The sequence below is a fragment of the Aspergillus piperis genome, assembly GCF_003184755.1.
Source record: "Aspergillus piperis CBS 112811 unplaced genomic scaffold BO85scaffold_15, whole genome shotgun sequence".
Lineage (NCBI taxonomy): Eukaryota > Fungi > Ascomycota > Eurotiomycetes > Eurotiales > Aspergillaceae > Aspergillus > Aspergillus piperis.
In genome coordinates, this window is record NW_020291605.1 from 299,864 (window position 1) to 323,346 (window position 23,483).

The window sequence follows — 23,483 nt, forward strand, 5'->3', positions numbered from 1 at the left end:
GGTGGTGCAAGCACTGTTAGTCAAAGGAATATTTGCAACACACTAGTAGGAGTGTATACGTATAGCAGGTAGTAGAAAGTACCGAGCAGGAGCCCCATAGACACGCCAAGCGTTCCGTACCTACTAAATTTTTGGAGCACCACATATACCAGAGAGCCCATCTCAATGCCCGTGTGCAAGCCATGGCTAGGATGGTCAATGGTTGGTGAGACCGTCTGGGCTAGTTACACGACTCGCAGTTTCTCATCTTCCTCCAACTGTTCGACCAGAGCAGGAGGGAAAGGGCCCAGCTGGATGGAATGATTGGGCGTTGTATAAGTGGGGCAACGCAGGGATACAGTGCTTATCCCCGATTCTGTCCCAATCAGTTGGTCGGCCTGTGCTGAAAGTGCGCTGCTGCACATGGTAAGTCATCCCCAAGTGGCCTGGGAAACCCGGAAAAGAAGACAAATCCGGCGGCACTGCAAAAATTAAAGGTTACTAAAGAAGCAATTCTATTTCTACTCCAAAATTGCTTGGCAGGCACTGGGCGTCACATTAGAACAGTAAGGAGATGAAGTCTCCAAGTCGATTATTTCTATGTATAAGAGAAAATCCCAGATCGTCCTGGGAGATGAACTTTTGTAGTCATAGTAATTGGGATGTAGTCATAGGAATTGAGGAAGTGGGTGGCCCCTACGGTGTGTGTCAGTATACCGTGATTAAGTACACGGCCCGCAAGTGGCCTCTGCCTACATCGTATACCACAGGAATTACGAAGTGGTAAGGTGCACCCATACTAGGCTGGTGACTCGCTTCTCCGACTAGGCTAGGCAATAGATTGCATGGTGCATAAATCTGCCGCCTAAACATCTTTGTGAAGTTGATCAATCGGAAATAGTCAGAAAGAAAGAATAAAAAAAAAAAAAAAGGGACAGGGCAGAACAACCGGCACACGCGGCCTGCAACTTGCAAGAGGACTGCAACCGAAGGACTTTTGACCTAGGCGCTAAGTGGTGCATTGGGCAATAGGTGATCTCGCCCGTGGGCTGCTCTCTAGACCGAGGGAGGGCCCTAATAGAAACAGACGCTTCCTTTGCCCATCCTAAGCCAGAAGAGAGAGCATTTGAACTAAAACTCGCATACCCCACGCTGAGGTGCAGGTGGTCGGGCGATCAGTGGTAAGTTGGTAAGTTTGCCCGTTACAAGCGTAAACGCTGTTGTAACCGGTATATGTATTTTTGGCCAGGTGGAATGGTGGGTAATTTACTGGCACGGAGCGGTACCACTCACCTCAGCAATAGAAGCATGGCTGAGTGCTGTTGTCCGCCCACCTTTTTTGAATTTCCGTCAGCCCAACCTTTCCGACAACGGCCAAGCTAGGCACCTTTCCCTATCCGTCCCGGAATCCCTCCTCCCTCTCAGTCCCTCCCTCCCTCCCCAAACAATTAACCCAACCCCTCTCCGAGCCACGTTCCCTCTAGTACAGTCTTTTAGGCTGCCTTCTCTCCGTTACATTCACCCGTAGCTTACTGCCTAGTAGCTTTCCCGTACCCCTGCCCCGCCGATTTCGGGGCCCGCCACTGCCCCCGAGACGCACCTTGCGTTTCCAAGAATGCCAGTGGGTTCGACCCGGTCGAATTTCTCAAGCTCATTTCTTGAGGTCATCCAAACCTCTTATCAGTCACCCTCTTCAAATAGCCACATTCTTACTCGACGCCCATCTGTCCATCTGGCATCTAGACGTCCCATCCGTAGATCTTTGAAACCTTCCATTGACCCAAACCTAGGTCAATTTTCTGGGGAAAACCCACCCTCCCCGTGAAATGATTCCCATGGGCTTGTCCGGGTCTCCGGACAGGACTGAACGGACGGAGTAGGAGTAGGACCGTGGCCATTGATTGGCCCCGACCAATGAGCATGCAGGAAGAACACACACCAACACCCCCGGAAATACGAGCGGTACCAAGCCGGTATGGCTCTGATTACACTGGTCAAGTTCAGGTCGGGATCTGCCCATACTAACGTATCCTTTCACCAGCTATCGAACTAGTAACCTTTTCCTATCCCCCCTCCTTCTTCCCCTTCGGAATAATCACGGGGGTGTTTTATGCTGGCTAACTCGGAACCCTGGCCCGATAAGAGCTTATTTATTCGAAAATTAATAGCATGAGTATGATTATGGTAATACATAAATCAATTGTTTTCCAATCTCCCACTCTTACCCTTACCCCCCCTCCCTCGTCCGAGTTGCCTGGACGGTGTTGTGTTCACCTTCTACTGGCTGACAGATCAATGGATCCCACCATGCCAGACTGGCAGCCAATTTCATTTCCCCCCCTCTCTAGATCCTTAATAATCATTGTTGCCGTGCTCCGGGAAACTTGGAGCTAGGAGGTGTCCGACAGTTCGCATGAGTACGAGGATGGCCCGATTGGAGGGCTGGCTTCACGGCTTCAGGCGTGAGCTCCCCGGGAAGGATTGTCTTGAGATGGATGACTGAGACGGTTCCTTCCTTTTACCTCTGAACGACTAATATTCTCGGCCGATCTGCGAAGGCCGAAGAAATTCGCCCATCCTCTCTGTGGTTCACTTGTCTCTCCAACGGCCAAGCAATAGCACCTACTACTAGTGGGCGTGTCCTGACGCCTCGCTAATTACTGGTCCTCTTAGACTTACTTGCTCGGGAGGCACGAGAGGGATGGAATGACTCGGAGCTGTGGAATGATCACTAATTGCAAGACTGCGTCTGGTGCATTGCTGGGGATCGATCTATCGAGAGATGGAGTATTACGCAACAAAGCTGCCGTGTTACCTATGTCCAGAGGTGCAACTGCTGTTCCGATTCTCCCCCTTCGCGTATCCATCGCATCTCAGACCTCGTTTCGGGCCAGCCTTTTGGCAATCCGCAGACTGAAAGGATCCGCTTTGGAGCGACGGGCATCACATGACCGAGCGGAGATGCCAATGTTTCCGGTGTCCGTTTTCTCCCGATCCTTCCTGTTCAGGCTTGTCCGCTTTGGGCTCACCGAATGTGACCTTGACAACGGAGCGGGAGCCTGCAACCTCTCGGGAGTTCTCGGGCCTGGCAAACGGAAGCGACCGAAAACCGGGCAGGAGGGGGGGCGGCCAGCAGGAGGTCGGTTTTCGTGATTACAGGAACAAACAACACCAGTAGCATCCGGTAAGGTACCAAACGGTTTGGTTTGGTTTGGTTTGGTAGGTGTTTATGCAGACCGAATTAATTTCAGCGTGACTCTGATTCATCTCTCCCGCTGCAGAGGCGCCATAGACCCAGTAAAATGTCTCCATCTGACTGGATGGCATCTGGATCTACCATGTGTAATTTTCCAGGCTATCCTGGCTATTTCTGAGTTGCTACTGCCACAGCCTTCTTTTATTGAAGACAACGCTTCCCTCCTGCAGAAGGACCTGACGAGGATGTCAGATCAACATCTACAGCTGTGCGAATTGGTGGAGCAGAGTAGTCCGTCCATGGCCTGATTTTCTCACGGCTCGCTGTTGCTGCTTTGCACAGTTCATACAGCTGGCTAGGCTCATGCTTCAGGTGATCTTTGCGCAGTTATACTCGGCAGCTATGCAGGACTACGGAGAACCCCGGATGCCTCGCTGTGGGCTGATGCGGGCCTTGGTGCGGAGCGTGGGTGAGAGATAGATACATACAACCGCTGCTGTGCATGCGTCCTTGTTTCTGGTCTGGCTGGTGCGACGCATTGAAGCAGACAGAGGCATTGCATGAGGGTTTCCCTTGCTTACGGCGTGTCCAGCAAGCCTCTGTCTACGTGCTGCAATGCGGCCAGCCAGCAGCAATGTCAATATGCACAGTGATCCAATCATCGATGGAGAATATGGTCTTTACCTGCACGTTTGAGGGACGAATATTTGTCCGTCGGTAGATAGTCAAGTAGACTTGAGACATGAGTCACTGGTTAGTCGATGAGCCAGTCTTCTGTGAATAATACAGTGTTACTACTTAGCCGGATGGTCTGTCTCACAACACGAGGCCGACGCTAGGATGGAAGTGCAGGGAAGTTTGTCTGTATGAGGGTAAGGTTAATTAGTAGTTCGCAAGAATCCTTCATCTAGTACTGTAGTAGACTGGAGTCCCCGCTTAACACACGATACTAATCCCAAAGTACCATGCAGCTCAATTCCTGTTGTCGAATCATGGGCGATTTAGATAATACTACTTCGTACCGTCCGAGGTATGAAGTGTGACACAATCGGGAATTGAGTCTCGGAATATATATTATTAGAATAGTACAGAGTACTAGATGGGACATGAAGCAACACAATGCAAGTCCTATCGACTCCAAAGCAATCTCCAACAAACTATATACACTCTTCTTGTTAGTGTCTTTGAAAGGGTTACACAGATCTCCAATCTTGCTGCGTGACCAGTTCGCCAGTAAAAGAGTAATCGCAAAAGGAAGCGGCGAGACGCATCCTGCCAGATGCGGTAATTCGGGAGATCCCCGCGCGGGAGCTTGTCTGCTTTTGTTTTGGTTTCCCCTCTCGACCTCTCCGATTTCTCCAATTCCGCTTCTTCCTCTCCAAACAGATTCAAGATACCCCCTTCAGCTATCTACCAGTGGTCTCTTACTACTGATCTAGCAGCACAAATTCGACTCGATTATATTCCGATAAAATTGCCTAGCTGGTCTTGCGCATGACGACGGAACAACTCTGGCTCAGAACCACCTCACGATAAAAACCAACCGACCTATATAGAGTGAGAATCACTCGAACTTCTTTCCATCTATACATTGCAATTCAATTGAGTCTGAACGAGTACTTCCATATTCCTTGTGTTATCTCAGGCTAGCACCGCCAACAAGAATGCTCTCCCTTCCACTCATTACACCTCGCGATGTACGTGCTATCAGCTTCTGCGAGCTCCTCACACAGACACCCTTGGCCTCCAATTGAAGTGCATCCTTGGCTGATTTATTTCTATGATAGTCTCACGAACTCTGGTTCGGCTCCTCACAACCCTACCGCACCTCCTCCCAGCACCAGCCGTCCGCCGGAGAAACACAACCACATGCCCGTCGCAATGGCTCTACTGCGCTAGGTGGACGTGCCTCAGCCTCTGCGTCAGGAAATATGCTTTCATCCCTTCTGTTGGAAGAGCGGGCTCTACGTGCGCGTAAGAACAATATTGCCTCGTTCGGATACTCGTGGATCAGGCCGGCCGGGTGTCCCAAAACGATGCTGGGTATGAAAGAGGAGGAGGCAGAACGAGAAGAGGCGCTGGCCGCCGCAGCGGCAGAGAGAGCAGCGGCGGCAGCGGCGGAGGTGGGCGTGGATGGGTTAGACGAGCTCGGGAACCAGACGCAAGGTACTTTTGATGGCGATGGCCAGGATGACACGGGCATGGAGAGAGATCTGGACGATGATATCCCTGACGCGGATGCTGATGGACTGGTTGAGGAAGGCGAGGAAGGGCTGGAAGAGGATGATGTCGTGGATGAGGGAGAGTACATGGAACGTGATCTAGACGATGATATTCCGGAAGCATTCCCGGACGATGATGACCTGGATGAGGAAGACTTGGAGGAAGAAAATGACGACTTTGACAATCAGCCGGACCTGGACAATGATATCCCCAGTGCAGCTGAAGAAGATTACGACGTTGAGGGAATGAGCGAAGGCGAGGAAGACATGGATCGGGACCTGGATGATGACATCCCCGAGGCAGTCGAGGACCGGTCAGAGCAGGAAGAGGAATGGCAACATACCGACACCGACGCCGAATTTGACGATGAGGAGGATGTAAGCTTCTCGCAAGACCCCTTTACGCAGAGCTTCCGTGCCAGTACAACTAGCAGTCGAGGCCTGCCACCGCCGATACGACGGGAGAGGGAAACCGAAGCCCAACGGCGGTTCCTACAGAGGTGGAGTGGTGGCGGAGATGCCTTTGACACTAGCAGCATGCTCGTCGACGATGAAGACCTCCGCGCTTCTTTGACGAGTCAGGGCAGCCGACGGAGTTTCTTTAGTCGATTCCCGAGACGGCGCACGGGAGGGCCGAGAGACAGCCTTGAATGACTGCAAGTTCAATTGTTAAATGCATGAGTGTACTATAGTTCCTCGGAATGGGGTTATGGAGTCCTGGGTATATCGCAAAAGGAGGGATGATTGTGCTTATATAATTGCATGAAACCGAAGACGGCGTCTTGGGCACATACAGAATTTAATAGACTCATTCTATATGTATAACTATTACGTATGGTACAAATGACGTTCAAGGTAGTGGTCAAGAATGTCTATCGTATTGCAAACGAAAAGGTTCATATATCAAATGCATGTAGATAGGCAGGTAGATGACATGATGGGTATGAAATTAGTATACTATACATCTCACATATCATTGTACAGCAGAAGAGCCGATGCCGTCCTATGTATGGCGAACAGACCGAACAAGCAAGCATTCATAACGTAAATCGCAGAGGCCCAAACTCCCAGCATGCACTATCATCGGTAGAGCACAAGGATGCAACCTTTATGAATGCCCAGCCAGGTAGAACTGTCGGTCGCGGGAGAAAGAAAGAAGAATGGGTATGCTCCTATAGGCCGCTTATGTGCAAAGATGCTAATTATGTCGATGTCGAAAGAAGCGTCCTTGGCCTCAAGCCATGGGTTCTCTGGGCAAGGAGCTGGGCGGATGAAGATGAAGGGATTGACGCAATTGTGTCCCTGTATATGGATAAATAGCTCAAGGTCATGGCCCTCCGCTATACAGCCATACCAAGAGAAAAACCGTTGCACTGGGCCAATAGAGCTCCCGAAATATCATGCTTGGCTAGATTAACAGCAGCAGCAACATGTCCCGTCCCTCACGTCAGCCAGACGTAGAAAAAGAGCAAGAAGACGGCGAAGAAGAAAGCGAGCCACACTTTCCAGCTAACGCCGGTGCGCTCTGCCATCCGCAGCATACGGTTCATGTTTCCGCGGAGACGAACACGAGTGTTCTCGAAGGTGTTATTGAGGTCCGATATGGTGGAGGTATCCCGGATCTCGTCGCCAATAGCAACCGTGAGCTAGCATTGGGGTATCAGCATGTGTACATACTCAATTTTGGTGAGCAGAAGAAGCAAACTCACATCTTTCAACATCTTGACCTTGGCGCTGATTCCCTCGACCTCTGCGTCATTCTGAGACTCTAGATGGGAGAGTACAGCGTCGGAGTAATGACCCCTATTGACCGGAATTGTGAGCTTCTTGCACGGGAAGGTCTAGATCCAGCTTCTATCTCCATTGTTGTAAGAACGTACTTGGCGTTTGGGGTCGCGGAACGAAACCCTCCCCTGGAGTTGCCATTCACGGAGCCATCCCCGGCCGGGGGCGTGTATCCTCCATACCCGTAACCACCTACGCTGCCCGGGGATTTACTGGCGGGTCGAGAACCGCCACCGTATGAATCGAAAAGGGACGAGGAGGCACGAGGATCGCGCTGGTGTAGGTTGGAGCGTGGGAATCTACATACAAGCCAGGAATCAGTATCGGCTGGGGTATCTGGCGAAGGACAGATGGGATAACGTCAACATACCGTGAAGCCATAACAGATCGTCAGATTATTAATTGTAGGAGTTAAGGTGGATATGAAATGATATTTTAAAGGAGGCGATCACAGCCAGCGGGGGCACATGTCGCAAGACGGAGGCCCTAAACAGCAGGGGAACGATGGGTGAGCGAGCAGGCTCTCGAGGAGAGGAAGCAGTGAGGACAAATCGCGGCGGAGAGCTAATAGCTGGCCATCCCCGGAGACCACGGGGTAGCTCACGTGACTCTCTAGAAAGTACAATCTATCAAGTGCTCTACATTATAAGAAATTTGTTTGTACAATGTACATGGGTTCTTTTTTATTATCGAGATATTTGCATATAGATCCCCTCTGCAGAACATGAGGTGAGTTTAGCATGGAGGCGATAGCTCAGTTGAACCCCATTGCGAGGCGATAGTTGCAGCCGAACCTGGCCCGGCGAGAAAAAGGGTCCAGGGTGTGCCTATCGGGAAATAACATTGGAATGACAAAAAAGCGCATAGGCAATCATAATGATCCGTATCCATCCCAAAACCTGGAAAAGAAAAACATCATAATATGATTAAGAGATGAAAGTGTAACCGGCATAAAGGAACCGAAGAAACCCTCAAAACAGACCCTGCGCCTATCCATCCCAAATCCCATGTGCGCTCGCCGCCCCTAAGTGTGTGTTGGTATCGTTGTAGCTTGATCCAAAAATCTAATCCTGCATCTTGTTGTCCTCGTCGTCATCACCAGCGCCGACGTAGTCGTCGTCCTCATCGTCATCCTCGTCCATGCCCTCATCCTTCAGACTCTCAGCGGCGGCTTGGAAGTCAATGTTCTTGCCGCGTGTACGGCGGCCACCGGAGATGATGTTCTCCGAGGAGATGGGCTCCAAGTTATCGTTGTCTTCATCGTCGTCTGGCAGTGAAGATGCGCAGTTAGTACGGGGTTCGAGCTAGGAAGCACGAGATCCGTGTCCAATGAACGGAGGAGAGTAGAATCAGGGCATCATACCATCATCGACCTAAACGGAACAGGAACGAAATCAGTCAGCTGGACACGTTCCACTTGGGAGATCAAGTCAGTGGATGATAGGAAACTCACCATTTCTTCGGCCTCGCTCTCGTCACTCTCATCATCGTCCATGCGCATGTCTTGGGTGGGGTCTGTGGCCTTGCCCTTGCCCTTGTCCCAGGCAGCAGCATCGGGAGCATTGGCGGCAGGGTCGAAGCCGGTGGTAGCTTGGTTGTTGTCACCCATGATGAATGAAGAAGAGGAGTAGTGGTAGTACACGGGAGGGTGGTTCTGAAGATGGATTGGTAGGAGTGTTGGAAGTTAAAGGCAAAAGCCAATCGAGGAGGAAGGAAACGCTCCGGAGCAAGAGAAAATTCGTAAGGAACAGGAAACTCGAAAACAGGGGATAGCAGGAAGCGTGGGGTTTAAGTAGGCAGCGGTGTCAAGGGCAGCGAGGATAACACACAGTCTCTCTGTCCGTCTGTCTCTCTCACTCTTCAAGGCAAGATCAGTTCCTGTCGCAAGGGGAGATTCACCTCGGCGGGCATTGGGACGATGATTGGTTGCCAGGGGTGGCGATCAGCTGCAGCTCCCGTGATGGGGCTTTGCCCTGTTGGGAGGGCTCATAACAAACAATGTTAGAAGTTCAGGCCCTGCAATCAAGGGAGTTGCCATTACTGCTCTCTATAATCAGACATAGTCACTACGAATAGGATATGAGTTTGTTCTACTAGAACTGCTGCACACTGGCAGAGTGACAAACCACAGAAGTTTTGTTTGGAGTGCAGTGCAGCGGCGGTTTCTCAGACAACGGATTTTGATTCGCGGGGAAGATTTAGCAGCAGGGGTAGCTGGAGTGGAAGTTTCTCAAAAGGATGGATATACAGCTACAAAAACGGAGAATAATATTATGTGGAATGTAATGGATTCTTTGAAGGAGTATTCTTGAGGAATATTGCTGGAGCGATTGATGGCTCCGCTAGAAAGGGGCTAGACTCGTTAGTTATAACTAATTTCATGTTGTGCCAGGTACCTTGTCAAGAGTGACTCGAATCATGTGACAGTTCTGGACTGGCCAAGAATGCGTGGGAAAGAAAAGAACAAGAATGGAAGTATGGAAAATCCATCGAAATTCTCCGAAGAGAAGAAAGAAGAAAGAGAGAGGAGAAAATGATATGAACCAGCGTCATTATGACGGCCTCTATTCTGCCCAATTCCATGGATGTCCAAAATCTTCCCCAAACAGGGTGAGAATTGAGTACAGAGTAAGCTATGTTGTACAATTAGCACTTTTATTCTACTACTATCTGCACAATTCTTCTCAGGTTAGGAATTGAAGAGGGGGGATTGGGCGGCAATTCATTTTGGGAATTCATTCTTTCGGAAACAGTAGTATCATGAGATAATAATAAAACACTACTAACATGGTAAACTAAGAAGAATAACTCAAAAAAAGTGAATTACACGCGAGTGAGTCATGGCTGTGAACCAAAGATTGTAAAATCAAATCAAAAATAATAAAATGTCAAAAAAAATTCGGATTCTGCCCATTACGTCATCCGGATTACCCCGCCAACCGCCCACCAAAAAAATCCCCTCAAAGAGTCATTCTAGATCTATCTATCTTCAATGCTGCAGGGAAGTAGATCGTAGCATCACACACACAGAGAGAGAGAGAGAGAGAGAGAGGGAGGGAGATAGTAACTAGTGTTAGATCGTAGCAATGCCCCCCTTCTCCCCTAAACCCTGACGAGTGAATTCTCGAAGGGTCGAGTGAATGCTGGGCAGGACTGGGGCGCGGATGGAAGCCAGTCGAACCCGATGGATGCCCATCGAAACGGGCAATTGCTAGAAGCTTCGCTGGAGCAGCAGCTCACCGCCCGCCACTATATCAGCTTTCGCTCTCGCACAAATTCTCGCCCTCTCGATTTCTTTTTCTCTCCATCAATCTCTTCCTCTTTATACCCCAATCTTCCCATTCTTCTTTTGTGTTTTGTACACTACTCTCTCCTAACGAATTCCCTTCTCCCTCTTCTCTCTCCCACTTAACGAACCTCCTCTTACACTCATAACACATACCACACATACACATTCATCATGGCCCCCGCTGTCGGTATCGATTTGGGAACCACCTACTCCTGTGTGGGTGTCTTCCGTGATGACCGCATTGAAATCATCGCCAACGACCAGGGTAACCGCACTACCCCCTCTTTCGTGGCTTTCACCGACACCGAGCGTCTCATCGGTGATGCCGCCAAGAACCAGGTCGCCATGAACCCCCACAACACCGTCTTCGATGCTAAGCGTCTGATCGGTCGTCGTTTTGGCGACGCTGAGGTCCAGTCCGACATGAAGCACTGGCCCTTCAAGGTTGTCGAGAAGGGTGGCAAGCCCATCGTCGAGGTTGAGTTCAAGGGCGAGTCCAAGCAGTTCACTCCCGAGGAGGTCTCCTCCATGATCCTCACCAAGATGCGTGAGACCGCTGAGGCTTACCTCGGTGGCACCGTCAACAACGCTGTCATCACTGTCCCCGCCTACTTCAACGACTCTCAGCGTCAGGCCACCAAGGATGCTGGTCTCATTGCCGGCCTGAACGTTCTCCGTATCATCAACGAGCCCACCGCTGCTGCCATTGCCTACGGTCTGGACAAGAAGGCCGAGGGTGAGCGCAACGTCCTCATCTTCGATCTTGGTGGTGGTACCTTCGATGTTTCCCTCCTGACCATTGAGGAGGGTATCTTCGAGGTCAAGGCCACCGCTGGTGACACTCACTTGGGTGGTGAGGACTTTGACAACCGCCTCGTCAACCACTTCGTCAACGAGTTCAAGCGCAAGCACAAGAAGGACCTCACCTCCAACGCTCGTGCTCTCCGTCGTCTCCGCACCGCTTGCGAGCGTGCCAAGCGTACCCTCTCTTCCGCTGCCCAGACCTCCATTGAGATCGACTCTCTCTTCGAGGGTATCGACTTCTACACCTCCATCACCCGTGCTCGTTTCGAGGAGCTCTGCCAGGACCTCTTCCGTTCCACCATGGAGCCCGTTGAGCGTGTCCTTCGTGACGCCAAGATCGACAAGTCCTCCGTCCACGAGATCGTCCTGGTCGGTGGTTCCACCCGTATCCCCAAGATCCAGCGTCTCGTCAGCGACTTCTTCAACAAGGACGCCAACAAGTCCATCAACCCCGATGAGGCCGTTGCCTACGGTGCTGCCGTCCAGGCTGCTATCCTGTCCGGTGACACTTCCTCCAAGTCCACCAACGAGATCCTCCTGCTCGACGTTGCCCCTCTCTCCCTGGGTATCGAGACCGCTGGTGGTGTCATGACTGCTCTCATCAAGCGTAACACCACCATCCCCACCAAGAAGTCCGAGACCTTCTCCACCTACTCCGACAACCAGCCCGGTGTCCTGATCCAGGTCTACGAGGGTGAGCGTGCCCGTACCAAGGACAACAACCTGCTCGGAAAGTTCGAGCTCACTGGCATTCCCCCCGCCCCCCGTGGTGTTCCCCAGATTGAGGTCACCTTCGACCTTGATGCCAACGGTATCATGAACGTCTCTGCCATCGAGAAGGGCACTGGAAAGACCAACAAGATCACCATCACCAACGACAAGGGCCGTCTCTCCAAGGAGGAGATCGAGCGCATGCTTGCTGAGGCCGAGAAGTTCAAGGCTGAGGACGAGGCTGAGGCTTCCCGTATCCAGGCCAAGAACGGTCTCGAGTCCTACGCTTACTCCCTCAAGAACACCATCAACGAGGGCAAGCTCACCATCAGCGATGAGGACAAGCAGAAGGTCACCTCCAAGGTTGACGAGGTCATCAGCTGGCTCGACAGCAACCAGACCGCCGAGAAGGACGAGTACGAGGCTCAGCAGAAGGAGCTTGAGGGGTATGTTCATCCTTTTCTCTTTCCATCCTAAAAACTATTTGAATCATGGTGCTAACTTTTTGACTTACAGTGTTGCCAACCCCATCATCTCCGCTGCCTACGGTGGTGCCGCTGGTGCCGCCCCCGGCGGTGCTGCCCCCGGTGCTACCCGCACTGCTGACGAGGTCGAGGAGCGCCCTGAGGAGCTCGACTAAATGCTTTAACCAGCTGCGGTCTCGATTCTTTTCTTGTTCTTTCTTCATTATACCTCCAGCCGTTTGCAGATAGGCGAGCGGTTTTAATGGATCTGCTTGTTTCTTTTTCCTAGTATCATGTTAACGAATTTATGGGAATCACTTTTTCTTTGTCTATGCATAGATTCGAGTTGCTAGTTGTTACTGCATGATGACTTGCTCTGCAGACTCTGGGAGGGAAAAAGTTTCCTTTCGACGAATACATTACTTTAATTCGAATTCGTGCAATTGTAGATACAATCGACTTTTCATACTAAAACTTGCCCACCTATTGTTCACTTGAATTTGAACTTTGTTGTATCCCGTCAGAACTACCTTGTCTAGACCCTCCGCCTAGTTTGATCTCTAACCAAGATACTACTTAGTACTTTATAGTTAATAGTCTGGGAATATTTCAATTAATCATCGCATCATATGTATTCAGTAAACATCGCTCAACCCCACAAAGTGACTGATAATAACAATAGAACCCTCAACGCCCTACCCAACCCACCCATAATATACAGTTTCCATATAGCACACATCCTCACCCAACAAACCCATAAATAAACATAATCCTCGCACCTTCCCCGCCAACAACACATCCATATCCTCATTTAGTATCCAATCCTCCCCAATTCTTCCCCAACGCACACCACCACCACCACCCATCATAGTATCATACCCCAGCACCACCTCCAACAGTGATAAAAAGGACTAAAGCAATGTCCACAGTGATCGAGCGACAGGGGTGTATAGGTAGGTATAAGAGAGAGAGAGAGAGACGAAGTCAATCACAACCCCTCAAAATCCCCCGCCCACCACCTCCTCACTCTCCCCGCGCCCACCGAAACCACATGTCCAATACCAATATCCTTAGCCTGATCGGGGAACTTTTCGCGCTGGTCGCGCTGAATGCGCAGTAATGCCGCCGAGGTGCCGATGGTGAGGGCGAAGATTGGGTCTGCGATTCTATTTTTTTCCAAAATTCGCATTATTCGTTAGTATTCATGTTTGATATGTGTATATGTGTACTGATTGATGATGTGCGCTGGGTGTATGTATGTATGTATGTATGTATGCGATCTGTCGATTAAATTCAAGGACAGGTAGAGAGGGATTATTGCCATGCGACGTCGGCTTCATATTAGGTAGGTAGGTAGGTAGGTAGGTAGGTGGATGGGTAGAGGTGCATGCATGCGGCAATGAGGGAATTTAGGATATATGTGCGCTAGGTAGAACGACGTACTTGGAGATTAGGTAGACTGGCATTTTGGGCGGCTTGGCTGTGCAGGTTTTGGCTGGTGGAGAATGTGCGCTGGATCAAGATGAGTTGTAGACTTGAGATGGATACTAGTTGGAAGCTGTAGCTGGTGCAACTCCGCGCCGGATGTCATGGGTCACGTGATATATAGGCTGGTTGAGGTGTATCTCGATTCGGATTGATGATAATGTTTGTTAGGTTGTAGATGGCAGTGTGCTGGTGCTGCTAATGTACCTGCAAAGTTGGTGGCTGGTCGATATGTAGCTACTCTAAACGTTTAGTCCCTACAATGGCATTTTCTTCAATACCGACTGCAGCCAGGATGCATACCGGTTGCAAATGCGCTACAATGCTTTTGAACAAATCCAGTAGGCTGACATCTACTACTGACAGAATTCATGATTAAGAGGAGTTGTATTTCGTATCCAAGAGCATACCATCTTGCACCCATCATCCGGAACAGTGCCGAAGGGAAAAAAGAGTCTATCATAAATACACAAAGGCTTAACAGAATGAATGCTCTATAACAGCACCAAAACAAAGCCCCGAATCGAACATAAAAAGTAATAATGTCAAAAATAACCCCGGATATGGGTAGAAAATGAGAAAGACACTCGCTTTTCGGATCAGCTAATCATCAACATCTTAAACGACCTGGCCGAAGGCGGGGATCAACGTCTGAGCCAGCCAGAAGCTGAAAACGAGCTTGGGTCCGGTCATCAGGAGCTTGGGCGTCAGACCCTTGAAGAAACTGGTGACACCCTCGTTCTTGACCATGTTGGACAGGATGCGGAAGCCGGACTCGGGGTTCTCGAAGTTGCGGTTCTGGATACGGGTCTTGATCACATCCAGAGGAGCCGACACAACCAGGGAGGCACTGGCACCGCAGATGGAGGCAACGAAGTTCTGGCTCCAGGAAGCAGTGTTGTAGTCCTTCAGGGAGTAGATGTACTCCTTGGCGAAAGCGGAACCACCGAAGAGCTATTTCCAGGCATTAGTATCAAACACTTATACATGAGAAAGAAGGCAACAATCGGGACCATGGGAGCATACAGCGAAAGATCCGGGAGCGTTACGGGCGGCAGTCCAGCCAGCACCACGGTAGAGACCCATACCCTCATCGGAGATGATCTTGAACAGACCACGGCCACGGAAAGCCTCGGGGTTAGTCTGACGCTTGATCTTGAGGACGTCCAGGGGCAGAAGGACAATCTCTCCGATACCAATCAAACTATTTCCATATGATTAGCCAGAGTGTTACTATCAATGGCGGGAACACAAAAACGAACCTTCCAGCAGTGGCGTGCATGATGGCCTTGCCGGTACCCTTGCCGAAAGCATTGTCGAAGTCGGAACCCCAGTGCTGAGCGAGGTAGTCGCGAGCGAAAGGCTGACCACCGTACTTGTAGATACGCTGGAGAACCTTGTAACCGGCGGCGTAACCCAGACCGGGGAAGAGGGAGGTGAACTTTCCGCCGAAAGAGGCGTTGGCGTATTCCTTGAAGACAACCTGGTTCAGACCGGCGGTGGAGGTAATCTAAGCAAGCGCACAGTTAGTACAATGCATTTCTAAGGGATAGTAAGTGTTGTACCCGAGTCTGGTTGCTCATCAATCGCTTGGAGATAGTATCAACCTGGTCGATGAGTCAGTTTTTGATTTCTCAGGCGAGAAGAGCGCAATCGATGCGCAAATATTCGAGAGGGTAGTGTATAATCGTACAGGGTGGAAGACCATCAACTCGGCAATTCCGGCAGTTCCTGAGACGGAGAGTTAGTCCTTGAGCGCAACCCCCACGCCCTGGGCACAATATGGGTGTGACACATACCGGAACCCAGAAGACGAGCAGTCGCGGATTCTCTCTTAACATCCTTAGCGGCAGAGCCAGCACCGGCTTGGGCCATAGCGGGAGACATCTTGATTATGGGAATTGGGCTGAGTTGGGCGTAGTCGGGGTAGAGATTGGAGAGTATAAAATTTTCCGGGCCTGAGGCTTCTTTTCCGTCGGGGAGATGAAAAGGCGATTGAGAAGGAAAGAGGAAGGACGGAAAGATTTATATATAGGACAGAAATGCCAACAAATACAGGACAAGAGACCACAGCCGGGGCTAGGCAATGCAGCAAAGAAAAGGATGATGGGTAAGGCGGATGCACGAGAGAGGGAGGGGAGGAAAAAGAGCAAGAGGAAGAGGAAGAGACCGAGAAAGATGGACTGACTGACTGTTTCTGCGCCGACTCGGAACCGCTCCAAGCGTCGCGGCCGGTGCTTCAACGCCACTAGCCCCCTTTGGGCCTGGCACTACCGGCCCTGGATCGGAGCGGCCCTGATTATCTCAGCAGCCGGTGATAAACTAGTTAACTGGTTTTAGATAACCTAGTTAGTTATCTAAACTACTAATCCATACATTAGCTAATTCTACCTAGTTAACTATTCCATGTCCAGGAAAGCATGTAGTAGTAGCTTGTTCAATCACATAGCACATTTTTTTGTCAAACCTGTATTTACGGTCACACAAGACAAGCTTCCATCAATAGCAACGATTGTTTCTCATTTAAACTACCATCTGAAGAAGAATACTCATTTCGCCAAGAGAGTTCACGAAGAAGATTAATGAAGAGCCCCCAAGATAACGCCCGCGTACAGCACAGCATAGAAACATCACAGCGTGGTCGAGCTCGCCATCCACCCCTGTCCTACAGCAACCAACCCCTACATCCAGGAAGTCAATCTGCAACTTCCCCAAAAGAAGGAAAAGGCAACTGAAGGAAGTGACTTGAACGATGACGGCAGCGAATTCACTTCAAGAGACAGGGAAATCAGACCAAAAGGGAAAAGATGAGATCGACCAGCGCCTAGCAGTCACCGAACGTATTCTCGCCGGAGTACCTAATAAAGATCCCAGGTTAGCACTATGCACGCAGAACAGAGATACTAGGGTATCGGAGGGGTCGGCATACGTGATATACAAGAAGCCATCTTCATCCTTGTGCTCTTCATAGATGCTGCTCATCAGAGCAGCCGTAGGTGGTAAAACCTCATCGACAAAGATAAAGATCGCTTTCTCAGGAGACAGCTTGATCCGCTTACGGATCACGTAGACGAACTGTCCAACTGTAAGGTCGGCAGGGACAAGGTACTTCTTCTTGTCGATGGTAGCGATGTCCGATTTTTCGACCTTTTCGCAGATTACCTATAGGATAGAAGCTAGGTTAGCGACTCGAACAAGCGGTGAGCTAGGAACCCGGTTTCTCCCCCCAAAAAGACCATGAAACCAAAATCACAGTAGAATGTAAAATAGAGGATAGACGTACTGGAATGCGATCGGCATATTTCTGGCGGATACGCTCGGCCTCTGCCTTGCGCTTCTCGAAGGGGTGCTCGTCCTTAAACTTGGAACGCATATTGATAAGTTGATGAGGGCGGCTAATAGGTCTGGTCCGACGGGTCCCTTAAGGGGGAGATAGTGACGAAGTAGACGAAGAGGAGCGAAAGGGTGACAGAAACTGGATGAAAGCTAAAAAGATAATAGAGCAAGGGTGATATGGTCGATGGATAGATGGATGGGATGGGATGGAGAGATAGATGGATGATGACAAAAGGTGAGCAGGCTGGCAGTTGTAGAGAGTTGAAGGCGACAGCCCCGCGTCATTTGGTGAGGGAACGGCTTCCACGGCTGATAAGGCCGCCAGGCAAGCGTGGATCACGGGGTGGAGGCGGTGAGCGGCCCCACACGTGAGTCAGGTCGGGTCATGTGCTGGCTCGATTCATAGCACATTCGATCATCTTTCGGATATCTAAGCCAGTCCGTCAGGGCAGTTCCTGTCGTCATCCTGGCACGTGGATGTCGTGCACTCATCCAAATGACCAATGCGGATGATACCGTCTGGTTGTCATCGAGCTGGGCCGCCTTTGCGTTACTGCATCGGTAGTGAAGTGGTAGCTCGGCGGGCGATGCCTCCAGCCTCCACTTAGGATCAGCGCCTAGATTATGGGGTTTCCCATGCTAGAATGGTTACTGTCTACCGCTCGGTGCAGCACCCACATCTCCTGCACTCTATCTGGTTACTGCTGTTGAGTGACTCAAGATCGCTCACTATTTGCCTAGTAGTTAGAATCTACTCCGCTAGTGACTGACACATTCTTCACTCATGGAGCAACCCCGCTTGATGTTGTGCTGCTGCCTTGGGGGGTGTTCGGACCCAGGGGTTGGCTTCGGCATTGGCATTGGCAGCCCTGCAAACCATGCAAAGGTGCTTATCTCAGCCGGGCCGGGTCTCATGTTCAGACAAACCCAACAATCATTGCAAACTGGACAAACAGAGTTCATATCCTCACGACATTCGGGAATATCGAGGCCGCAGGTGGTCCCATACTGTGCCTCGGAGCCGATAATCTGAACAAATCCTCCATTACCAAATCCCCTCCCACTACTGGCTCTAGACCATAGGTGGAGCTCGGAGGGAACAACAACCGGTTGATTCTCGACAGGCATTATACCTGGCACCACCTGATCTTTGGCAGATCAGCCAATTCCATCTACTCTGCAACAATGGCTGTTCCCCGGCCATATATGCCTCTTCGGAGGTCGCTCTGCCAATTGTCATCTCGATCCTGTCGCACACCTCGCAACCTCTCAGCACCCTCTCGCAGATACTCCTCGGAACAGAAACCCCCTTCCGAACCCAAGCCATTCACTGTCTGGAGACCATACCTACGGCTGGCCATTGGTGTGCCCTTCATCGGTGCTTTGGTATATTCCATGGTAGGCTTTACCCACCATGCACTTTGCGCGAACGTCTTAATCTGACTAAATTCAATGCAGATGACAGAAGAAGTAACCGAACTCGACTCGCCTTCCCTCGTGGAACTCGATGAAACGCTCAAGAAGCAAGCCACGATCAGCGAACAATCTCCCATGCGCCTGCGCATGGAGAAGCTGATCAAGGATCACCAACAGAAAATCATTGAAGAGCTGAGCCGGATAGATGGAAAGCAATTCAAGACTGATACCTGGACGCGCCCCAACGGCGGAGGTGGAATATCCTGTGTCCTTCAAGACGGAAATGTCTTTGAGAAAGCCGGAGTGAATGTATCCATCGTCTACGGCGAACTTCCCCGGCCAGCCATTGAGAAGATGCGGGCAGACCACAAGTCCTTTGTTGGCGCCGACGTGGACTCCTTGAGCTTCTTCGCTGCCGGTCTGTCCCTCGTTCTCCACCCCCACAACCCCATGGCCCCAACCGTCCACCTGAACTACCGGTACTTTGAGACATCAGACCCCAAGGACCCTCTCAATGGCGACAAGAACTGGTGGTTCGGCGGTGGCACAGATCTGACCCCCACCTACCTTTTCCCCGAAGACGCCAAACACTTCCACCAGACCATCAAAGACGCCTGTGATCGCCACGACGCCACATACTACCCGAAGTTCAAAGCCTGGTGCGACAAGTACTTCTATATCCCCCACCGCCGCGAATGCCGCGGTGTAGGAGGTATCTTCTTCGATGACCTGGACGCCAGCTTCCTCCAGTCCTCGTCAACCTCCTCACAGAACCCCCAGGAGACCCTTTTCTCCTTCGTCTCGGACGGTCTCGCTTCTTTCCTCCCCTCTTACGTCCCCATTATCGAACGCCGGAAGGACATGCCTTTTACACCCGAGCAAAAGGAGTGGCAACAGCTTCGACGTGGTCGCTACGTCGAGTTCAATCTCGTCTATGATCGCGGTACTAGCTTCGGTCTCCGCACCCCTAATGCCCGCATTGAAAGTATTCTGATGAGTTTGCCCCGTACCGCAAGCTGGGCTTACATGGACCCCGTGTCGGGAACCCGGACGGAGGATTCTGTAGATGGTGATGAGGCACTTCTGGGCGAGGGCAAGGAACGTGAGAAGGAGATCATGGATGTTCTGAAACATCCTAGACAGTGGGTGTAATGCTGCTGAATTAGATGAATCATGGATCATCGGCAAGGATATGGTTTCTTTTCCTGAAAAATTATGTATTATCTGCATGTATATTATTTTATGAGCTGCATCTATGGGCTACGTCACGTCAAAAGCAGCACTGTCTTTAGAAATCAGAAAAAAGAAAGATTTTCAAAATATACACTTGTCTAACACATGCAACAATGCCATAAAGGTGCGTATGATATGTTTATAATGCCGATCAAGCTCCAACGGAAAACCCAGGGGTAGTAGTAGTAGTAGTCGTAGTAGTTGAGCCGCAACGAGCTGGTATAGCGCGGCGAGCAACAAAAACATATGTATGTAGAAAGGAAAAGGTATAGCAACAACAATAAACACAGTCTTGGTAACGATGGAAAATGCGCAGGGGAGAAAAAAGGGAAAGGGTAGAATTAGAAAGACATGTACGAAGAAGAGATAGGACGTAAACCATATCGCCAACATACAAACCGGAGCTTTATCGACCAGCGACCACGCTTCTTTGCCTGGCTAGCCAGCCCTTCTGAGCATCGGCCAGGGATCCATTCCGATACCGGGCCAAGCCAATGTTGTTGTTCTGTAATCGATTCTGGAGTTCGTACCAGGAAGAGCTCATCAAAGTCAGCTCCCGCGCTTGAGCATCGATGATCTTCTGGAGTTCGAGCTGTTTGGAGAATTTGAATATTAGTGGCTTGCAATAGCTAGTCCGTGTCAAATGACAACTTACCTCGCGCTCTTTGCTGATTCCATCATCCGTATCCTCTTCAAGTTGCTTTATCCGCTCTTGGAGGAACTTGATGTGTTCGTTCTGTTGATGGATATACTGCAAGATGATTCGTATTAGTCTTTTGTAGGCCGTAAAGTGCAAATGGGATAGGATGTATCAATGGGTCAAGGTGGCAGCCGAGCCTCAGCGCCTGAACCGCTTGGCGATTAGTCGACCCAGGCGCGATAGACCGGGTGCCTTCGCTGCTAATATCTGGGTCGAATCGCCAAATGGCCGATCCGCAAGAAGATCGAGACGTTTTCTGTCGCCACTGAGGCTACCGAGGCGAATAGCCCTTGCTTGGTTCGGAATAACACAAGTTGAGAGGGAAGCCGATGGGGTTTCTTGTAACTAACCTCTGCACGTTTCGCCAGCCTCTCCAGATTCTTTTCAATCTGCGCGGCGACTTGTCTAATGAGCTCTACAGCCGACTTTTGAGCAGCTTCGGGATCATCGCCGTTTTCCTGTGCAGTGAGTTCGGCCAGCAGCTTCTTCATTTCCTCTGCGGCTTCATGATCTTCCGCACGGAACTCCGCTTGCTTCTTCTCGAGCAAGTTTCGCAGATCGTCACGTTCGGCACATGTGACCTGGACCAGGGCCTGGGTTGAATCAAGCTCGGCCTGCAAATTGTACAGTCTGCGCATAGCATCATCTTCTCCTTCACGAGCCTTAGTCAAATCCGATGCGCTGCTCGCTTTGATCTCGGCAATCAGATCCATGTTCTCTTTGTTGGAGAGTTCAACTGTATTCGTGTAAGCAACTTTCATACACACGGATATCGCCGAACAGTAGCTACTCACTTTCCGCCAGCGCATCGTTCAGCGATCTCTTGGATACATCGAGAGCTTCTTGGGCCTCGGCCAATCTCTTGAGGGCAGATGTATACTGGTCGTACAACTTCCAGTAATCATCACTGATGCATCGTTAGCGGTTATACTAGCTAGGCTGCTCGTAGTAGGAAATACCTCTGCGAAGAATTTGCGCGGGCCTGTTGCAGCGTTTCATTGAAGGCATCGGAAAAGTCCAAGCCCACCTGTATTGCCTTGTTAGCGGCTTCATATAAGATGATAGTAGCCATAAAATGTAAACATACGGATGGCCCTTTCAGAGATTCCACTTCCTTCTTCAGCTCTTCATTCTCAGATTTCCTGTAGCGAGTTAGCCTAGATCTCCGTCGCTGTAGCACAGGGTCTTCTAACAGCTGCGATTCCTTCACACCGATCGCCTCAAAGTCTTTCTGCAGAGTGCCCTCGAGCTTGGGAGTTTCAGTACCCGGCATCAGGGATGGGCTTCCAGGAGAACCTTCCAGTTCACGGATTCGCTCACGGAGCTCGCTTATCAAAGCATCATCACGTTCGCGCTGCTCATCGGCGTTACTGAGTCGCTCTGTGAGAGCATGGTTGTTGAACTCGAGCTGTTTCTTCAAGTTTTGGATTTCACTGCACTCCTGCTCAATGCGAGGCAAAACTCTGCGGTATTCTTCAAGCTCCACCTCACGCTCGGAGTTCCATTTCTGCTGCGAATCCGCCTCCTTCAGCTGTTGCTGGAAATCTTTGATCTGGTTCCTGAGCGACTGGTTCTCCTTCTCGAAGTCCTGGCTAGCCTGCAGCTTCTGGCGGTACTTTTCGGCCGCATTCGCCTTACGAGCGAGTTGGTCTCGCTCAGTCTTCAGCTCATCATAGTCATCCTGAAGCTTCTGGAATCGTTGGTTCTTGACGCGTAACGACTCCACCGTCATGCGTAAACTGTCGATTTCATCCTGCGCTGTAGCCAGCCTTGCTTCCTGAGTTGCGATAATGTCTTCCTGTTGGCGGGATTTAGACTCGAGAGCCTTTGCGCTGAGTCCAAGATCACCCTTCCCAGACCTCAAGTTGACCAGTCGGTCTTCGGTCGATGCAAGCCGGCTTTGTAAGGTATCGTTGTTCTCCTGGAGGCGCGCCAGGCGATCGTGCAAATCATCAATCTGTTTCTGCATGTCCTTTTTCTCACGCGCCATCCGGTTATTCTCCGCCAACACCTTTCCTACCCGCTCTTCAAACTGCAGTTCCGGGTCGACGGGCAGATCCCGCTCCTCCTTGACATCGTCCTCGCCATCGATAGCCTCATGCTGACCATTCTGAGCTTCTTCGAAGATGTTTTTCAGGGTCTCTTGCGTCGGGGTACTTAGGCTCTGAAGGGTCTCGACGTAGGTCTGCGCGTTGGGGGAGCGGATGGCGGCGATCAGAAGGAGCTTCAGGAGTTTGTTGGCCTCCTTGACGGAGTTCTTTTCGGCGACCAATTCGAGGTTGGGATTGGGGTCAAGACCCGTGGGCATGCCATCGGGTTGTTGGCGGATGTAGTTGACGAGCAACTTGTGGATATGTTTCAGGTTCTGCCATTTGGATAGCCAGTGGTCGGACGGGGCGCGCTGGGGGATCTCGTCGAGGAAATACTGCGGATCGATGTCCTGCAAGATCTCCCAAATGATGGTGCCATCCGATAACTCCTCGGTCGTCCGGATAGTCTTACCCAAGGCGAAACTGTTGACCCATTCCAGCAGGGCCTGGGTGACGGTATGCTCCGCAGCCATGGTCGGCGATGTTGACTGCAATCGGGGGCAATCAACTGGGCGGGGAACGCGGCGGTTGTTGCAAATTCCAGGAACGGCTGTGGAATTGCCGGCAATTGTATTCGGATCGCGGCCAGGAGGGGCTAATTGCGACCCCTCAGCACGGTTGAGTTTAAACCTGGACGGCGGAGGAAAAGGACTGTGCCTCGATGAGATCCTTTTTTGAGCGCCTCCGGGGCGTTGGAGGCGGGATCCACGCTACGCGCATCGACGAGCTATAAATACCGAAGTCCCGCTTGGGGGGGAAAGGAATGGTTTAGG

The 23,483-nt window shown here is 50.8% G+C and overlaps 10 protein-coding genes across 10 annotated transcripts; 3 read left to right on the plus strand and 7 right to left on the minus strand.

Moving 5' to 3' along the window:
• Window positions 1-1,448: 1,448 nt before the first annotated feature.
• Window positions 1,449-4,027, minus strand: BO85DRAFT_470367 (uncharacterized protein). The gene is made up of 8 exons (XM_025662394.1): window positions 3,783-4,027; window positions 3,412-3,498; window positions 3,274-3,312; window positions 2,859-3,064; window positions 2,386-2,494; window positions 2,211-2,319; window positions 1,749-1,842; window positions 1,449-1,562 (listed from the first exon to the last, which is right to left on the minus strand). Exons 1-8 carry the CDS (start codon window positions 3,835-3,837, stop codon window positions 1,509-1,511), a joined length of 753 nt encoding a protein of 250 aa, XP_025513454.1. The 5' UTR covers window positions 3,838-4,027; the 3' UTR covers window positions 1,449-1,508.
• A 493-nt stretch (window positions 4,028-4,520) lies between these two features.
• Window positions 4,521-6,227, plus strand: BO85DRAFT_73569 (uncharacterized protein). Its single transcript, XM_025665627.1, has 2 exons — window positions 4,521-4,872; window positions 4,963-6,227. Exons 1-2 carry the CDS (start codon window positions 4,840-4,842, stop codon window positions 6,049-6,051), a joined length of 1,122 nt encoding a protein of 373 aa, XP_025513455.1. The 5' UTR covers window positions 4,521-4,839; the 3' UTR covers window positions 6,052-6,227.
• Window positions 6,228-6,839: 612 nt separating this feature from the next.
• Window positions 6,840-7,563, minus strand: BO85DRAFT_490082 (SNARE domain- containing protein; the record flags this gene model as incomplete). The annotated part of the gene is made up of 4 exons (XM_025663641.1): window positions 6,840-7,043; window positions 7,107-7,200; window positions 7,278-7,481; window positions 7,553-7,563. 4 exons carry the CDS (start codon window positions 7,561-7,563, stop codon window positions 6,840-6,842), a joined length of 513 nt encoding a protein of 170 aa, XP_025513456.1.
• A 366-nt stretch (window positions 7,564-7,929) lies between these two features.
• BO85DRAFT_451322 (histone H2A.Z-specific chaperone CHZ1) lies at window positions 7,930-8,807 on the minus strand. The gene is made up of 3 exons (XM_025660563.1): window positions 8,636-8,807; window positions 8,546-8,555; window positions 7,930-8,449 (listed from the first exon to the last, which is right to left on the minus strand). Exons 1-3 carry the CDS (start codon window positions 8,789-8,791, stop codon window positions 8,247-8,249), a joined length of 369 nt encoding a protein of 122 aa, XP_025513457.1. The 5' UTR covers window positions 8,792-8,807; the 3' UTR covers window positions 7,930-8,246.
• Window positions 8,808-10,510: 1,703 nt separating this feature from the next.
• On the plus strand, window positions 10,511-12,882 carry hsp70 (molecular chaperone Hsp70). Its single transcript, XM_025658070.1, has 2 exons — window positions 10,511-12,432; window positions 12,503-12,882. The coding sequence occupies exons 1-2, from the start codon at window positions 10,643-10,645 to the stop codon at window positions 12,624-12,626; spliced, it is 1,914 nt and encodes a 637-aa protein (XP_025513458.1). The 5' UTR covers window positions 10,511-10,642; the 3' UTR covers window positions 12,627-12,882.
• A 167-nt stretch (window positions 12,883-13,049) lies between these two features.
• On the minus strand, window positions 13,050-13,977 carry BO85DRAFT_451324 (uncharacterized protein). Its single transcript, XM_025660564.1, has one exon. The coding sequence runs from the start codon at window positions 13,637-13,639 to the stop codon at window positions 13,439-13,441; it is 201 nt and encodes a 66-aa protein (XP_025513459.1). The 5' UTR covers window positions 13,640-13,977; the 3' UTR covers window positions 13,050-13,438.
• Window positions 13,978-14,303: 326 nt separating this feature from the next.
• Window positions 14,304-16,115, minus strand: BO85DRAFT_451325 (putative mitochondrial GTP/GDP transporter Ggc1). Its single transcript, XM_025660565.1, has 6 exons — window positions 15,735-16,115; window positions 15,629-15,666; window positions 15,501-15,542; window positions 15,198-15,445; window positions 14,962-15,139; window positions 14,304-14,889 (listed from the first exon to the last, which is right to left on the minus strand). The coding sequence occupies exons 1-6, from the start codon at window positions 15,820-15,822 to the stop codon at window positions 14,554-14,556; spliced, it is 930 nt and encodes a 309-aa protein (XP_025513460.1). The 5' UTR covers window positions 15,823-16,115; the 3' UTR covers window positions 14,304-14,553.
• A 523-nt stretch (window positions 16,116-16,638) lies between these two features.
• On the minus strand, window positions 16,639-17,457 carry BO85DRAFT_73766 (autophagy-related protein 8). The gene is made up of 3 exons (XM_025665629.1): window positions 17,219-17,457; window positions 16,865-17,097; window positions 16,639-16,793 (listed from the first exon to the last, which is right to left on the minus strand). The coding sequence occupies exons 1-3, from the start codon at window positions 17,306-17,308 to the stop codon at window positions 16,760-16,762; spliced, it is 357 nt and encodes a 118-aa protein (XP_025513461.1). The 5' UTR covers window positions 17,309-17,457; the 3' UTR covers window positions 16,639-16,759.
• A 593-nt stretch (window positions 17,458-18,050) lies between these two features.
• On the plus strand, window positions 18,051-19,920 carry hem13 (coproporphyrinogen oxidase). Its single transcript, XM_025665630.1, has 2 exons — window positions 18,051-18,669; window positions 18,730-19,920. The coding sequence occupies exons 1-2, from the start codon at window positions 18,457-18,459 to the stop codon at window positions 19,837-19,839; spliced, it is 1,323 nt and encodes a 440-aa protein (XP_025513462.1). The 5' UTR covers window positions 18,051-18,456; the 3' UTR covers window positions 19,840-19,920.
• Window positions 19,921-20,082: 162 nt separating this feature from the next.
• BO85DRAFT_73739 (putative microtubule binding protein HOOK3) lies at window positions 20,083-23,310 on the minus strand. Its single transcript, XM_025665628.1, has 7 exons — window positions 21,814-23,310; window positions 21,708-21,762; window positions 21,580-21,647; window positions 21,415-21,527; window positions 20,971-21,356; window positions 20,576-20,671; window positions 20,083-20,512 (listed from the first exon to the last, which is right to left on the minus strand). The coding sequence occupies exons 1-7, from the start codon at window positions 23,181-23,183 to the stop codon at window positions 20,327-20,329; spliced, it is 2,274 nt and encodes a 757-aa protein (XP_025513463.1). The 5' UTR covers window positions 23,184-23,310; the 3' UTR covers window positions 20,083-20,326.
• Between the last annotated feature and the right edge of the window lie 173 nt (window positions 23,311-23,483).